The sequence below is a fragment of the Syngnathoides biaculeatus genome, chromosome 13, assembly GCF_019802595.1.
Source record: "Syngnathoides biaculeatus isolate LvHL_M chromosome 13, ASM1980259v1, whole genome shotgun sequence".
In the NCBI taxonomy this organism is placed as follows: domain Eukaryota; kingdom Metazoa; phylum Chordata; class Actinopteri; order Syngnathiformes; family Syngnathidae; genus Syngnathoides; species Syngnathoides biaculeatus.
This window is the reverse complement of record NC_084652.1, coordinates 3,620,890-3,633,220: the sequence shown is the minus strand read 5'-3', so window position 1 is coordinate 3,633,220 and position 12,331 is coordinate 3,620,890. Positions and strand designations below refer to the sequence as shown.

Below are 12,331 nucleotides of genomic sequence, written 5' to 3'. Positions count from 1 at the left end.
GATCGTTCGAAGCCGCCATCTACAGTGGGCATTGACACGGGTTCTCTGTTAAATGTTAACCGCTATCGTAGCAGCGGGGTTGCCCGAGGCCCTCGTTGTTTGCACGGTCAACACAGTTGGCGCGCCGAAGTCAGCCACAAGGGCTCGGTTCCGGCGAGGTCAAATGCCCGCTTGGACAGCGGCTCCGCCGGGCAGCTGCCATGGTGGGGCCTCGGTGACCGCTGGCCACTTTGGGGAGGGGCGACGACTCGAACGCAGCGTTTCCAGTCGGAGGCGGAAGCAAATTGCGCTTCCGAGCGTTCGTCACGTCAGAATTCAGAATCGGGGCAGAGGCTGGAGTCTGATCCGTCTGATTTAGGTCACAAACCCATCTGGTCATCAGTCAGTCAGCGGCAGGTCAAATGTCAACGGGATGTGGACCGCCACACCTACAATTCCTCTCACCTCTGATCATATTTTCCAGGGGCTCGTCAGCAATGGCACCACCGATCCAAGTTGAATATTAACGGCGTTATCTCGAATGTGCCGTATACTTGCATGTATGCAGTTTTTGTTTCATCCCACCAGATGAGCTACGAAACTAAAAGAACGTTAAATACGTAAACGGGCAAACATCCTGATTTGTTGTTTGTTCATCGTGGATGTTGCGTGTGGAATTCACAAGATTTCATTTCATGGTGTGTTTAGGCTGCATTGTACGCGAGGTATTCCGAACATTAAACCGATGACAGGCGTGAAGACAAGATAGAAATAAAAGTGACAAACTGGTGTGCGGGCACTTTTGCAACAGGCACAGCCGCGGCCTGCTGTGGACTCTTGAATTGAACTACATTGTTCTTTTTTCGTCAGTACATTTACAGTAAGAATGAGGGTCAGATTCCCAAATCGTCGAAACCAAAATTCCAATTTCAAAACAGCAATTTAGTATTAAGCGCTTGTCTCGGGCAGATGACAGATGACGGTTCTGCGGTGGATGAAAAAAAGCCATACAAAACCCCCCAAATCCGTTAAAAAGCTTGTTTGATCCGGGTCAGACGTGACGACGCGCGCTCAGCCACGCCGAAGCCTCGGCTAACCGTTTACAAGACCGCGAGTCCGTCATCTGGTCTTCAGATCAGACGCGTTATGTCAAAATATAGCCGAAACTTCCTGCCGCAGCAAAAACATCTGCTTCCATCATAAACTAAATATACACTCAGCAGACACTACAGTGGGTGCAAGAATGATTTATAGGATCCAAGACACACATTTGGGAACATAAAAGATATCTGTGCTATGAATTGATAGCGAATCATACTGAGCGCTTGACACTGTTGATGAAACTCTTCTAATGATTCTCCTTCAATGAACGATATGCAGTCAATTGGAGGTCCGGACCTGAGGATTCAGATGTGTTTTTCGGTCTGTCCAGAGTCTAAGGCCCCTGACCTCGTTCAAAGAGGACTCCCATCGCATGTAAATGTGATCTCTGGACCGATGCGGCACTCCTCTCGCCGTTACATAAGGCCCGGCAACCGTTTCACGTAACGGGACTCGTAGCAAAAATCTGTGATGAATGGAAAATACATAAATAAAGGCTTATGTGACCCTCGGGTGAAAAATCGCCAAAAAAAAAAAAAAAAAACATCATCACGTTGTGCTCACTGCTTGGAAAGTCAACTTTCCTCGAAGTACACTTTCCAGCGAGAGACGACTTTGTGTGGAAGGCTTCGACGGGAAGAAAAATTAATATCCGACGGCTGCTAAGCTTTCACAGCTTTGACCCACCCCACAAAAAAACATTAAGAATTTGGTCATTTTTCCAAGAAAAACACACTCCAGATGAATCTAATACAGTAAATCGACAGTAGCAGTCCAATATAGCACTAAAATGACAACTCCTCATCTGCCTTTCAAATTGCTACTGAGTAATATTTTGGGACGTCAGCCAACTTTTCTCCAGCATGCGTCGAGTCTGTCAAAGCTATAAAGGCGGCGATTCCACTCTTTGCGCTCCTTCCACTTTCAACCGCAATCCCCTCGCGGAGTCAGTCGTCTGCCCGCGTCATGGGAGAGGATTTTTCCCCGCTAATACTCGCTGATGCCTTTTCCATCCTTCAGCTTCTTCAGAAGCTCATACGTATTTTGGAGTTACACCCGAGTTCGGGTCAGGTGTTAAGAAAAAGCAATTGAGACTCCCGCTCGCACAAACACGAGTCAAATAAAAATACGAAATTGAAGAATTGCGTCCCTTCATCTTCGCTTGATGATTCAGAATGTGTCAATTTGGCTTCTCCCCTGGAATTTGGGCGAGTGGCAGGTTCTGCCCTGGACTGGACTGGACTGGTTGCCAGCCGGTCACAGGGCACAGACACAAAATTCACAAAGTTGACGCTGACTTAACTTCACTGTTTGGCATGAGGGAGGAAGCCAGAGTTCCTCGAGAAAAAGCCACGCAGGCACGGGGAAAACTTGCAAAGTCCACACAGGAATGCCGGAGTTGCTGAGATTGTGCTAACCGCCAGACCACTGGGCTCAACTTCCAGCAGAAAAGGAAAAAACACCCCCCCCCCAAAAAAAAAAAAAACAAGGCCAGAAAAATAGCGCAAAGTTCCAGCGACTAAATCACAAAACTTGACAGACACGATTTCACCGCTCCCGCCGGATTCCAAACGATCCCCTGACTTGTCGCGAACGAGGCGGTTTTTGCTGCGCGTGCTTATGAGGAGCAGACGGTATTCTTTTTTTTTCAGAGGGTCCGCGAGGAATGAAAGCCATGCCCCGAGAGACGCCGCTGAGCCCCTCGAATAGCGTTAGACATTCTCTTGAAGGGAGCTCCGCTAGCGACCTTTGGGCTACCGCGGGCTCCTTTTCCGCCGGACCTCAGCCGGGTCTCGTCACCTAATGCCGCCGAGCTTCCGGTTTCCGGGCGAACTCCTCCCTGAAGTTTCTTCACGGAGGCGTGTTGCAAGCTCCTCCCCGCTTCCGCGCTCCGGTTTTGCACAGAAGCCATGGCGCAGGCTGCGTGCGCGTCGGCGTTTCCCGAACGGGCCTGGCACGACGGCGCAGGGCGCACGCACGCAGCCGGACGGCAGACTGGCCAGCAAGAAGCAGAGAAGGAAAAAGCCGCTGACGGGCGTTTGCTTTAAGGCGAGTGTCTTTCATATTCATTCAGGACTTTTTTTTTTTTTTTTTAACCGATTGAGGCTGACAAAATCTTCCCCGCACTTGGAGGAAAAGTGGCTCCGCGTTCCGACGTACGTGGAAGTAATCACGCGCTCAAAGCGGCGCACATTTCAACTTTCAGAGCGACGACAGCGCCGCGCTCTTTGGCGCATGAGAATGCGGCAGCTGTTCCAGGCTGCGAGCTTTGCCTGCGCTTAATCCACAACGCAGGACGCTGCGTCGGGGCGCTCGGCGAGCCCGTTGGCTACAGGCTGAAAACAAGACCGTAAAACCGCACACAGACGAGAAAAAAAAAAGTGACTTTTCAAGGCCGGATCGAGCCAGACCGCTGGTTTTAGTATCGACAGTAAATCTCTTCCAGTTTTCGTCTGGAAAAATGCGCGACATAGAGCCAAAAAGTCGCGGAAAGGAAGGAATTTCTAGCAAGAGACGAAAGATCGCAAAAACAAGTCGACAAACTCGAGCGCAGATGACCAACGAAAAGGAAAAGAAGATCACGGGCAGGGCTCAGGTCATTTTTTTTTTTTAAATATGCGACGTATATGCTTGCTGAGCTCACCTTTTCGGTCTTACGTGGAGGGAAACCGACACAACTGAACAAATCCATCTCGGGTGGAAACTGGCTGAAAACGCCAGACGCGGAACAATACGCATGCCGAAGAAGGGAATCGGACCGACGTCGTTTCTGGCGGATCTTTTACGCGCCAGTCAGACAACTTGGATACGTTGCGCTACCCAATTCCCATCACGAAAAGCTTTCGGTACTTTTCTTCGTACAGGTGAGTTCAATCGATTCATGAAGGGTTTTGATCACTGATCGGTGATTGATTTACTCCGACAAAAAAGAGCGCACTATAGGCCGCGACCAGCAGAGGTGCTGTTGATTCACTCGCGACTTGACCTTCAAAAGAAGAAGAGCGCAGATACGCCGTTTGAGCTACGTAGCTTACTGCGTTATCAAGACAAATTATCATTGAAAATAGCATTCTTGAAACACGGACGTTCCTCGAGACATTTAGTCATCAAAAGTAAATATCATGATGAAAGAAAGTCATCAGTACTTTTTAGTGAACTGCCCGCCGGGACTTTGATTGTCCTGGAAAAGGATGATTGCAAGGTAAATATGGCAACCTTTTTCGTTTGATGCCAAGAAGAAGAAGAAAAAAGTCCAACGTCTGCCACCAGCTGATCTTACGCCAAAGGACTCCACCTAACTGACTAATTGGGTCATTACCGATGGAAAACAGGACTTTGGTCAAAAAATGTGGCTTTACGGCTACGAAATATTGCATCGTTTCTGTCAATTTGATGACCGAACGAACGTGGAAGCGAAGACGTCTCGAAGAAGGCACCCATACTTTTGTGTTCCTGTAAAGTCGAAAATGATGCAGTTCCGCAAAATACCGTGAAAGCACCAGTTGGGTTTTGGAACCCCCCCCAAAGGGCATTTTTCAACTCACTCGTGCTGCATATTTCCTGTAACTTTGGCTGAACAGAGATTTCTGGGGCCTCTGTTTGGCTAAAGCGGCTGCTATATGCTCATTTCTTTTTCTTTTTGTGGTTGAGATGGCGCAGCCGCAAGCTCCGAGCACAGAAAATGAGAGCGGTGCCCGTGTAATGTGAAGATTGTTGACCGATGACTCTCGGGAGATTCCAAAGTTTCTTCGGTGGCCGGGCTTGGGTAGTCGGATGATATTTCAGACGCCGACTTGTTTGTTCAGAGCAAGAGGAGGACGCACGGTACCATTCAAAAATGGAGGCCACTTTCACGGGGTTGCGCGTTCAATGAGATTTTCCCAAGTCTTCAACAAGTGAAATATGTCAGCGAGTTCCATATTTGTTGTTGTTTTTTTGTTTTTTCAGCTTGTCACTTTATGCATACGGTGGGAAAACACAAGGCCTAAAGAAATGTTTACAGTTGTGGAATTAAATGATCTTACGTAAACTGGACAAGTTCTGCTCATCCTCCGAATCAGGACATTACATACCTGACACCGCCCCCCTCCGCTCTTAAAGGGGTACACTCATCGTTACAAACAGAACACACACCCTTAACTTCACATTTGCGGGCATGACTGGTGGACCGCACCCGTAATTTTATATCTGCGGGCATGACTGACCACACCCGTACATTTTTCAAATGTGAGTGACTACCATAGGCACTGCTGCAGGTTAAAAGAGGAATTATTTGGTGGGGGGGGGGGGGGGGGAGTTGAGCAATTAATAACAAAAAAGTTCACTCTTTGTTGAAGACAAACAACAAAACATTTCAGAAAAGAGACGGAACCAACCGGAGGGCAGGATACAAGAAAAGAAGGGAAGAAGTGAGTCACAACAACACTTTGATGGCTTCAGAAATGTTTTTTTGTTTTTGTTGTTGTCGTCGTTGTTTTCCTCCTCTTGGAGCTGCTGCCGGCCGAGGCTGCAAGTTTGTTTTTCTTCTGGTTCGTCCTGGATGGCAGACTAGTAATCAAGGGACGGTCAGAAATGCCACAGGAGGATAAGAGTCGTCCGTGCGTGCGCATGGAAGAAATGAAGCAGTGGCGAGGAGAAAAAGCAGCAGGCGCACGTTTCCCAGAAAACGTGAGCGAGCGGGGAGGAGGGAACGCCATCCAGCGCCGCCGTTGGCCTTTTGCGGACGGAGCGAAAATCGGCTCTTGAGTAATTCGCTCAATGTCTCACCAAAACTTCCGCCTCGAGCGACTGCCAGCGCGCAAATACTCTTGTTCCCCCGCAATCCGTGAATATAGTCATTATCTCATTATTTATGTATTGGTGAGACAGCCGCATAAGAATTTCCCTTGCTTGTAAAAAGGCTCAGGCACTTATTTTAACGTGCTGTCTTCTGTTGAAATGTTCATCATTTTTACAGACGACACCAGCAGATAACGTGACAACAGACCCGGCAAAATGACGGAAAGACATAACGGTAAGACATGTAGTAATGACAAAAGACAAAAGATCCCAAAATTCTGAAATTAAACAAACGCACATTATCTGTCTCGGGTCGCCGTGTGGGTTGTAATTTGAGCTCAATGTTGTTAATTGATCGCTACAAATTGTTTTTCCAGGGAACACGCGAGCCAGCGAGGCTTCCGACAGCGGGCAACTGCCGTACTCGGTGGAAACGCCGTACGGTTTTCGTCTAGACTTGGACTTCCTGAAATATGTTGACGACATCGAGAAAGGGAAAACCATCAAACGAATCGCCATCCAGCGGCACGGCAGAGGCCCTCGGCCCAACACGCTTCCTCGCCACCTCGATCCCGCCGGGCGCAGCGCTTGGGGATCAACCGGAGCGCTCGGCCTCAGGTCTCGAACGTCCGACGAGCACCGCTGCGGTTCCGCTTCCTGGTTGAGCGACCGCAGGTCGCCCGTTTCGTCGAGAGGCCGAGCGGAACTCGAGGCCAAAATCCGAGCGTTTGATGAGCAGCCCTTGGGCGAGCACATCCGACCGCATCTCCTCCGAGCGTCCAGTCTGCCCCTTACGGTGCTTTTGAGACAAGGACTGGAGACAACGGAGGAGGCCGCGAGCCTCTGGCGTTCGAGGGGTCACCTCGAAGACAGAAATAAGTCTTGCGAAGACATCGCCGCCCACAGTCCTCACGGCCAAGATTGCTCAGGCCTGCTGAGGCGCCTACGAGATGCTTTGGAACATGTGGAGGAGCTGGAGAAGGAAGTCCGGATCATTCCAGACCTCAGAGCGCAGATCTGCCTGCTGCAGGAGGAAAAAGACACGCTGCATTCGCATATTCAACCGCTTGCTCTGAACGGGACCCACGACGAGAGAAGGTCAAGGCAAGCAGCACGTAGTCAAGATTGGAACCCTGCGCACGAGTGGAGGGCCAGCACGGACTTGGATGAGCTGCTGACGGTGACGTCGCTCCAAGCTAAGGTGGCGATGCTGGAGCAGAAGCTCCACGAGACGGAGTTGGACCTTCAGAGGGTCGCGGGGCGGCTGAGGCGGCAGCAGAAGGAAAGCGAAAGCAAAAATGAACACATTGAAGGTCTCACAGCCGATCCCGGCGTCACGGTCGGTGCGGACCGGGCGCCGCCCGACCAGGAAGAGGACGAGATCGTGGCCGTACCCAAAAGTGCCGGCACAAATGGAGAAAGCCCTCATCTCGGAGATGAAGTGGCAGATCCTCGTGAAAGATGGCCGCCGACAGAGGCTTCCGCCGACCCGTCCGTGGCGCTCCACCACATCAATAAGATCAAGCGACTCCTGGATGAGCAGTGGGCGTGTCTGAGCGCGGCAGGCCAAGAGGAAGGCGTGCGGCACTTGAGCCCGAAAGTCGTCTCGCTGCAGCGCCGGATGACGGCGCTCGTCGACATCCTGCGATCGCGCTACGCTCGGCCTGGACGCGCGACAGCAGGTGGGGAAATTGTTAGAAGTTCCACAGGAGACGCATGTGTGGTATCGTACATGTGCAAGTTACTCGAGTGACTGGCGCGCATATTAATGTTTGGCGACAGTAAGGATTTAGCTGCATAGTATTGATTTATTAGACGTTTCATAGGGATTGACAGTAATTCACAGGAACAGTGTCAAATCAATATTTCTATTCATTGTGGTGAGGATGAGTTACGCTAGGAAATTTGGATTGCAGAAGAAGAAGGAGAAGAAGGCCCGAAAACGCATCCAACGGAACTGAACCGGATGTCAGTGCGTTGCACACGAGCCACAGTTGCACTTTCCCAAAAATAAAAAGTGCAACATACAGACAGAACGTAAGCGGAGTTCTATTGGACACACGCGATCATTGCTATGGTGATCCTTATCATTCATGAAGGTTGAGGAGTTACACATCAATTCGGTATTTCATGGCGCAATGGATGCTGGGAACAATTCTGCAGGAACGTCAACCAAAATACTGCAAACCGGTTCAAGCATTTTGCTGTATGCGGTGTGGAATTTATAGCAACTTCTAATCAAACAAATGTCATGTTGTAGTTTTTAAATGCCGGTTTGGAATACGGGTGATGTTTTTCCTCATTTTGCGTTTGCAAATGTTTATCGGCTCTGTCCATTTGAATTTGAGAACGGGGCCCTCATCAACGTGCCCTCGATTTACAGGCGGGGAAGGCCACGGGACGACTGACAGCGGCGCTCGGACCTTGGAAGCTTCTGAAAAAGGGTTAGCGAATCCTTTGAACGGGCTTAACCCAAAAAGTATTCTTCACGACTTTTGCGCGGATTAACCTTCACGCCCTTGATTGGCCGTCACTTATGTCGTTTCTATTTCGCAGGCCCAAAACAACTCCTTGCGACCACCCAGTGGAGCAGGACCGTGCGCCGCAGACGGCTACTAGTTCAGAGAGCAGCGGCGGGCCTCCTCGGGTGACGGCCCAAGACGGAAGGGGGCAAACGACGGCGCAAGCGGCATCGGTCGAAGGCGGCGCCGCAGCCGAAAGGGCGCAGGTGGAATCTCAGCCCCCGGCCGAACCGACGGCGGGCGCTGCCGCCTCCGATCCGGGTGGAGACAGGTCAGGGCGCCGGCGCGCTAAGGGTTTTGTCTCGCTTGTCGGTTTTGCCCTTGTACCGCTCACGCCGTCTACTCTACTTTTGTTCAAAAGCATGAGAGTAAATGCCGACTTTATGGCAGCTTGTCACTTCCTCGACGATCACATGGACAACATCGAGAATCCCAGCACCGACACGGTGCGTGCGCTTGTAATCCTGAAACGCCGGACCGCAGGCAAACGGACCCCCGGTAATCTTGCGGTCTCGGTTGTGCTCGCAGAGGAAGGCCCTGGTGGTTCTTTTCCAGGACTGGTTCAGTGCGGCTGCCGAGGAGAATTCGTCAGCCAGAAAAGTGGCCGTGTTCTTGCGGGAGGTGAAAAGGGCAACACCTTCGCTAGCGGCCTTCCTCGTCAACCTGGCCGACGATCACGGCAACACGGTCCTCCATTACAGCGTTTCCCACCGCAACTACGGTATCGTCGGCCTGCTGCTGGACACGGGTACGCCACATCCTCGCGAGTCAGCGTCAGAAATGCACATTTCGACGACGAACCATCGGATCCTCCTTGCCATTCAGGAGTGAGTGACGTCGACTTCCAGAACAAAGCGGGTTACACGGCCGCCATGCTGGCCTCGCTGACGGCTCCTGACGACCCCGGCGACATGGAAGTGGTCCGCAGGCTGATGGGGCTCGGGAACGTCAACGTCCGGTCCAGTCAGGTAAAGCAACTTTGGAACGCGCATCATTTGGAAGCCAGAACGGAAACGCGTCGCATGGAACTGGCACACGTGCAACTGTGAACCGGTTTGGATTCCAACTCGGCAATTTGGGGCCAAAGAAACTCGGGACTCGTCGGCGGTCAGTGACTGTCGAGCCACCCTGGCGCCGCCATCCCTTTTCTAGAACCTCGCCAAGCCCGCGTGCCGCTGGAAACTATGCCAGCTGACCCGGGGCCCGGGAGGCGAGTTGCGCTTGGAACTTGTCGCCAGTCGAACAATGCGCTCGCAATTTCGAGTCTGCAGAACATCCGAACCTCGAAGGGTTGTGGAACGTTAGAGGAACGCCAGTGAGGCCCGTGATTTATTTTGAAGCATCGCTTAAATCTAAAAAAAATGTGATGTAGGGTTAGGGCTTTGTTTGGGCTCCGATTGGACCGGCTGCAGATTCTCGATAGAACACGTCGAATTTGGTACTTCTTTTGCCGCCGCAGACGGGCCAGACGGCTCTGCACTTGGCCGTGAGGCACGGCCGAGTGGTGATGGTGCGCCTGCTGCTGAGCTGCGGGGCGGACGGCGACGTCCAGGACGCTCAGGGGACCACCGCCCTCATGTTTGCGTCCCAGAGAGGCGACACGCACGTCGCGAGGCTGCTGCTGGAGAGGACCCGATGCCACCTGACGCTGACCGATCAGGTGATGACAGAAGTGTACCGCCGCACCACACAAAATGGCTTCCGATGAAGATCTGCACGGGTTTCGGTCCTTTTGTCACGCTCCACTTGAAAGGCGCAAGAATGCAAAAGGAACACTCGGCACTCACGACAGGTTCGGGAAATTGTGCGCCGTCAACTTGACAGGTGAACTTAAACTTGACCTGCAGCTGAATGGCCCAGTTCACACCAGTTGGGCCGATACGTGCCCGTGAGCGTCCGTTCTGTGACTATATAATAAGTCGAGTATGTAGATTACACAACTTTGTGCCCTCGTGCAGCCAAACGCCATAGAAAGTCGCGATCCATATTTTGACACTGTGACCAAACCATGTGGACGGCGGCCCCCCCGTCCCTCCATGCTGAATGTCCCAAAGTTTTGGGTTTTTTTTTTCCCCCCTTTCAGAGTGGACGCACGGCGCTGTCGATCGCCATGCAAGGATCCCACGGCGACACGGTGGCCCTCCTGCAGGCCCACGCCAAAGCTCGAGCCCGCAAGTGACCCCTGACCTCGCTTCACGAAAGCATGAAGCATTTGTACCGAGAAAAAAAAAAAAAAAAAAGACTCCACATCATCAGTGAGTTACGTGACTGTTTTGTTGTCATAACTGATGAATTTGTAAGTTAGAAATGCTGCTGTTCATATTTTGGTCTCTTGCTGAGATTTTTTTGGTTCTTGATTATCCCTAAACAAAACCATCCAGGATTTTTCTTTTTTCAACAAAATGCACAATATTACCTTTTACCACTGGTGAGCAATCTGTAAATGGAGCTCTTATGAAATTGAGAAATAAAACAGTCAATGTTGTTGTGTACATTGTTGCATTTCTCCACTGATTTAAAAAAAAAATGAAAAAAAAAACAAAACAAAAACAAAAGACTGGATAGAGCATACACATTTAGCGGTGTGTCGCTTGGTTGAAGCCACTTGGCCGCCATCTTGGTACTCCCAAAACGTGTAGCGGACATAATTTACAGGTTGGATTATGGCAGGGTTTTTCCTCAAAATTTGACATGTAGAATTAAAAATAGTCGCGTGAGCTTGACGTTTTTTTCAGTTGTGATAACATGAAGGATTTTTAATTCGACTCGGTAAGCCAAAAAAGGCGAAGTGCAAAGGAAAGACATAAAACGCCGTGACCGCCAAGAAACCTTGCAGGGCCCGATTTCCGTGACATGTCAACTTTTCCCAAAATATGCTGTGAAGCACTATCATCATAACATAGCAAAAAAAAAAAAAGGTGTCATAAAAAAATACAATTTTAAGTCAGTCAAGGACTCGCAATGGGCGAATACATGCTAAAGGCATTGTTCATTTGTCGTCTCTGCGACGTCTTATTTCGGAATGAAAATTTCAATTTGTTTCCTCGCTTTTGAATATTAAATTCAATTGGCAGAGTTCTGTATTATGAAATTCATCAAAAATTTCACACAAAATTTCTTCTCTTGCTTATCAACTGATGAAGTTTGGTAAAATACTGACATCGCTTTTTCGCAAAAAAACGTCGACCTATAAAGGTGAAGCAGAGAGTGAACGCTCAACGACAACAACCAGTAACAAAACTTTGTTCAAGTCAAATTAAAAAACCCTTTCCAATCAAACTTTAACAGTGTCAAAGTAAATCTTTCTAACTTGCCTGTGGAATGTTTTCTCACAGCCAGCAAACTGCTTGCTTGTTTTGGGAGGGTCAAGATGGCGAATATCTGCTTTCGGCGACTTCAGCAGCTTTGGTGGTCAATGAGCTATCCAGTCATTTTTTTTTTTTTTTTTTTTTTTGAGATCAGTACATTTTTTTCCACACACAATTCATTTTGATGGAAACGTTGCCGTCGCGCCATTATGACGCTAACAAACAGCGACAACGGTGGTCAGCAATGAAACTCGAATTTGAAAATAAACAACTCATCCGTCAGCCTTCTTGCTGTACAGACAAAGATGACCAGCAGGTGGCGCGCTTTCTCCATCTCGCTTTCAACACATTTTTTTTTTTATTATTATTAGACCAGCACCTCCAGGAAAGCAAAAGCAAATTGTAAATAAAATAATATCAAATGTTTTGTCATGTTCATGAACCAGTATTCGGAAATGTTATTTTTAATATAAAATATAGATTTTTTCTTAAATTGCTATTTGAATTTTCAAATGTAACGGAAGAGTTATTTTTAATATAAAATATAGATTTTTTCTTAAATTGCTATTTGAATTTTCAAATGTAACGGAAGATTTATTTTTAATATAAAATATAGATTTTTTCTTAAATTGCTATTTGAAT

The 12,331-nt window shown here is 49.2% G+C and overlaps 1 protein-coding gene across 2 annotated transcripts; it reads left to right on the top strand.

Moving 5' to 3' along the window:
- The first annotated feature begins 2,977 nt into the window (after window positions 1-2,977).
- LOC133510702 (KN motif and ankyrin repeat domain-containing protein 4-like) lies at window positions 2,978-10,864 on the top strand. 2 transcript variants are annotated; one of them, XM_061838938.1, is made up of 10 exons: window positions 2,978-3,129; window positions 6,038-6,094; window positions 6,237-7,541; window positions 8,243-8,303; window positions 8,416-8,652; window positions 8,743-8,827; window positions 8,910-9,129; window positions 9,207-9,349; window positions 9,841-10,041; window positions 10,465-10,864. In XM_061838938.1, exons 2-10 carry the CDS (start codon window positions 6,076-6,078, stop codon window positions 10,558-10,560), a joined length of 2,367 nt encoding a protein of 788 aa, XP_061694922.1. In that variant the 5' UTR covers window positions 2,978-3,129; window positions 6,038-6,075; the 3' UTR covers window positions 10,561-10,864. The 2 variants fall into 2 exon arrangements, with proteins under 2 accessions (XP_061694922.1, XP_061694923.1); XM_061838939.1 differs by lacking the exon at window positions 2,978-3,129 and adding an exon at window positions 3,168-3,944.
- The last annotated feature ends 1,467 nt before the right edge of the window (window positions 10,865-12,331 follow it).